This window comes from Thunnus maccoyii, chromosome 21 (genome assembly GCF_910596095.1).
Source record: "Thunnus maccoyii chromosome 21, fThuMac1.1, whole genome shotgun sequence".
Lineage (NCBI taxonomy): Eukaryota > Metazoa > Chordata > Actinopteri > Scombriformes > Scombridae > Thunnus > Thunnus maccoyii.
Window position 1 is genome coordinate 372,501 of NC_056553.1, and position 4,611 is coordinate 377,111.

Below are 4,611 nucleotides of genomic sequence, written 5' to 3' on the forward strand. Positions count from 1 at the left end.
TCGATCTTCTTGTTTGCTTCTCTCTTCGCTTTTTCATCCAGTCGTTCTTCCTCCGTCTTCCCTCCCAGACAGCCCATCTCAACTGGAACCCAACAAACCAGTAATTATCTCTGACAACCAGTAAGTCAACCACAGAAACCAGTAGATTCAGTTTAGGTTTAAGGTTTTCTTTTGGTTCTGATTAGAGTTTACTCTCTGATTCATGGCTGCAGTCAGAATAACATCAGACAACTGCAGATAAACACCAGAGATCAATAATCCTCACTGTTAATTGGCTCCATGATTATAAATCATCAGTCATTAAATACTTTTACACTCTTTGCTTCAGCAGCAGAAACAGTCTGACGTTACTTTAAGTTTGTTATGTGACATATTCAGATGGTTTCTAAACAGTAAAAATACTCCCTCTATACTTCAGTCATATAGAATAATTCCTACATGTATTTGATTTATTTATGATTTCTAGTGTTTGTTGTATGATTACAGGCTCGTTTACATTTCATTTGGTTGAATCTGCAGGTTCTTGGTTTCACTGTTTCATCTCATATGAAGAACTTCATTCATGGTTCTGATGACGTCGCTCGTTATTAACGACCCGCCTCTTTCACATGAACGCGCTTGTAGCTGTTAAACCAGAGTTACTGAGCTGGTTGGTAACAGCTTCATAGTTCTGGTTCTGGACTGACAATGTGAGGCTCAGTGAAGCCAGATAACCAGAAGATCCTGGATATGTTGAACCTGCTTCTAGTTCAGACCTCAGGTTTAAACCTGGTTTAGGTCAGGTTTAGTTTAGGTTCAGACCTGGTTTAGATCAGTTTAGTTTAGGTTCAGACCTGGTTTAGATCAGTTTAGTTTAGGTTCAGACCTGGTTTAGATCAGGTTTAGTTTAGGTTCAGACCTGGTTTAGATCAGTTTAGTTTAGGTTCAGACCTGGTTTAGATCAGTTTAGTTTAGGTTCAGACCTGGTTTAGATCAGGTTTAGTTTAGGTCCAGACCTGGTTTAGATCAGTTTAGTTTAGGTCCAGACCAGGTTTAGATCAGTTTAGTTTAGGTCCAGACCAGGTTTAGATCAGTTTAGTTTAGGTCCAGACCAGGTTTAGATCGGGTTCATGTGATCGCAGCCTGATGAAGATATTTCGTCAGGGAACAAAAACACATTTAAAGGAATAATAAAGAATCAGGGCTAACTGTGTTAGCTTCACTAGCATCATTACACAACCTGTGATGTCACACCTGTCATTACATCACTGCTCACACCTGAAGCTGCTCACCTGACCGAAGAGAAAGTAAAGAGGCAACATTATCATCAGCTGCTTTAATGCTTCTTTAACAAACCTGTTGATCAGAACGATCTATCGCCTCCTCTAAGTCTGATTATTGAAAACTCAATGACATCATTTCAATTTTAATACTGTGTAAATATGAAAACTAAACAAAGAAACTAATTTTCACTCATTTTTCCACAGTATGTTTGTATTACAAAATATTTTGGATTTCACTGCCTTTATGGTTGCTCAGTGGACAAAAACATTTACTTTCTAATCCAGCTGTTTATAATTTCTGGCAAATTCCACACACATAAAATGAAACAAAACTAACTTTACCATATTTCTTCTATGAAAACGTCCATCTGTTCTCTCGACATTATTCCAACTAAACTCTTCAAAGAAGTTGTTGGCATCATCGTTCTTTCAATGATCAGCAGCTTCCTGGAAACCAGCCGTGTTCCCCAACCTTTCAAACATGCAGTAGTCCAACCACCTTTAAAAAACCTCAATCTAGACCCGTCAGTCCTCAGCAATTACAGACCAATCTCCAAACTCCCCTTTCTTTCTAAAATCCTTGAAAAAGTTGTTTTTAATTAACTGTCGTCCCTTCTGGCTCAAAACTGCATTTTTGAAAAATTCCAATCTGGTCTCAGAGTTCTTCACAGTCCAGAATCTGCATTACTGCGAATAACTAAGGACCTCCTGCTGGCTGCTGACTCAGGTTACTGCTCCGTCCTTGTACTCTGAGACCGGACTGCACCTTTGACACGGTAGATCAACTAGAACTGTCTTCTAGACATCAAGTCCTGGAAACTTTCTCCAGCTTAATGAGAATAAAACTGAGGTTATTTTATTCGGACCAACATTATTTCTCCTCATCTTGGCTCCATCTGTTTGACAAACAAATCAATCAGGTTGTAAAATTAAGTTTCATGCAGCTCCGTATCATCTCCAGACTCGGATCAATTCTCTGGACCTCTGACCTGGAGAAGGTCATCTACGCCTTCATATCTTCCTGCCTTGATTATTGCAACTCTTTACATTTTGGTTTCACTCAGTCTTGTTTATCACGTCTCCAACTCGTTCAAAATGCAGCAGCAAGAGTTTCGACAAGGTCAAAAAAGAGTCTCCCTACACCGGCTGCCTGTTAGCTACAGAATTGCTCCTAAAATCCTGATGTTCGTTACAAGGTGTTTAACGGTTTCTGTCTCCATATCACACTGTCAGAGAACCGACATCGTCTGACCAAAGACTTCTGTCAGTCCTGAGATCCAGGACTGAGTGTTGTGGGGACTTTCTTCATCACTGCCTCTTCCTCCCACCATCCGATTCTCCCCCACTACTCAGATTTTCAAGCTTCATTTCAAAACATACTTCTGCTCATTAGCTTTTAACTGTGACTAACAGCTCAGATATTCCTCCTGAAGTCTCTGTAGGTCTGTGTGATCATCTGCCTTCACTAGTTTTATTATTAGTTGTTTTGTCTTCCTCTCTGTGTGCTGTGAAGCACTTTGGATCCACTGTGTTGTGTTAAGTGCTGTATAAATAAAGTTGACTTGACTTGATATTTCTAATTGATATTGAGCTCTATTACAACTCTTTAATTACCCTGCAAAATAAAAAAGCAACTAAGATCCAAACAAGTTTTTGAAACATATAAAATTTCTGACAAATGTTAATTATTAATCTGTTTATTTGCTGCTGAGTATTTTTGCTTCTATTGAATATAAAAAGCTTCCCTTCACTGCTGTTTGTTTTGCTCTTCATGCTGCTCCTCACTTCTGTGAGTTCAATAATTTTTTTGTATATTGTCATAATTTTATTTATACAATGTTGATGTTTTACACATTGAACAGAAAAGAGAAATCGTAACGGACTGCCTCGTTAGACCGCCTCTCTGTGAATCACTATAAAACTTTTAAAAATCAACAAATGAAACAAAATTGAGATTAAATTTATATGAATGTTTATGTGAAATCACTTGCACTGGAGTGTTGGTGAGACCGAGGACGTCACCTACCTGTCGGCAGTCACTGAGCCGTCAAGTCTCAGCAGTTCAGTCTGTCCATCAAAGTCCAACAGCAGCCCATCAACCAATCAGCAGCTCGTTAACCAATCAGCATCCCAGTCTGTCCGGCAGTACTCACTCCAGCCTCAGGTCCTGCTTCAGTGAGACAGAACCAGTCTTCCTGCTGGTTCTCGAGTGTCAGTCCAGCTTCAATTGTCTTTGTTAAACAGCGAGGAGTGAAACACCTGAGCTGCTCTCTCTCTACCCCCCCCCCCCCCCCTCCCCTCCTCCTCCTCCTCCGTCTCTAATAGCTCCTCATTAGTCGACTTGTGTGTTTTCTTTGGGGGATTTTACTGTTTTTCCTCTCATGTCAGTTTGCTGACAACCAGCAGCCAGACTCACAAACACACAAACTGCTTCATTCTGGAGTCAAAGAAAATCATTTTACTGCTAAGAAAGAATAAATACAAGAAGAAGTACTCAGATCCTTTACTGCAGTAAAAGTACCAATAAAGCAGTGTAAAAATACTCCATTACAAGTAAAAGTCCTGCATGAAAAATCCTACCACAGTACAAGTACATAAGTATTACGAGCTTGATGTAGTTAAAGTATTGCAGTAAAAGTACATAAGTATTATGAGCTTGATGTAGTTAAAGTATTGCAGTAAAAGTACATAAGTATTATGAGCTTGATGTAGTTAAAGTATTGCAATAAAAGTACATAAGTATTATGAGCTTGATGTAGTTAAAGTATTGCAATAAAAGTACATAAGTATTATGAGCTTGATGTAGTTAAAGTATTGCAGTAAAAGTACATAAGTATTATGAGCTTGATGTAGTTAAAGTATTGCAGTAAAAGTACATAAGTATTATGAGCTTGATGTAGTTAAAGTATTGCAGTAAAAGTACATAAGTATTATGAGCTTGATGTAGTTAAAGTATTGCAGTAAAAGTACATAAGTATTATGAGCTTGATGTAGTTAAAGTATTGCAGTAAAAGTACATAAGTATTATGAGCTTGATGTAGTTAAAGTATTGCAGTAAAAGTACATAAGTATTATGAGCTTGATGTAGTTAAAGTATTGCAGTAAAAGTACATAAGTATTATGAGCTTGATGTAGTTAAAGTATTGCAGTAAAAGTACATAAGTATTATGAGCTTGATGTAGTTAAAGTATTGCAGTAAAAGTACATAAGTATTATGAGCTTGATGTAGTTAAAGTATTGCAGTAAAAGTAGTGGTTTGGTCCCTCTGACTGATATATTATTATATATGACATCATTAGATTATTAATAGTGAAGCATCAGTGTTAGAGCAGCATGTTACTGTTGTAGC

At 37.9% G+C, this 4,611-nt stretch overlaps 1 protein-coding gene across 2 annotated transcripts in view; it reads right to left on the reverse strand.

Annotated features, from left to right (window-relative positions):
* The window catches only part of LOC121888093 (guanine nucleotide-binding protein G(olf) subunit alpha-like), a 25,866-nt gene extending 22,382 nt beyond the window's left edge, over positions 1-3,484 (reverse strand). Inside the window, exons 1-2 of one of the 2 annotated variants that reach the window (XM_042399411.1) lie at positions 3,289-3,484; positions 1-82 (exon numbers count right to left, since the gene is read on the reverse strand). The exon at positions 1-82 is cut by the window's left edge and continues 59 nt beyond it. In XM_042399411.1, coding sequence (XP_042255345.1) covers positions 1-77 — 77 coding nt within the window. In that variant the 5' untranslated portion in view covers positions 78-82; positions 3,289-3,484. Of the gene's footprint in view, positions 83-1,604; positions 1,779-3,288 lie in introns of those variants that run through there. The other variant, XM_042399410.1, reaches the window with a different exon arrangement.
* Between the last annotated feature and the right edge of the window lie 1,127 nt (positions 3,485-4,611).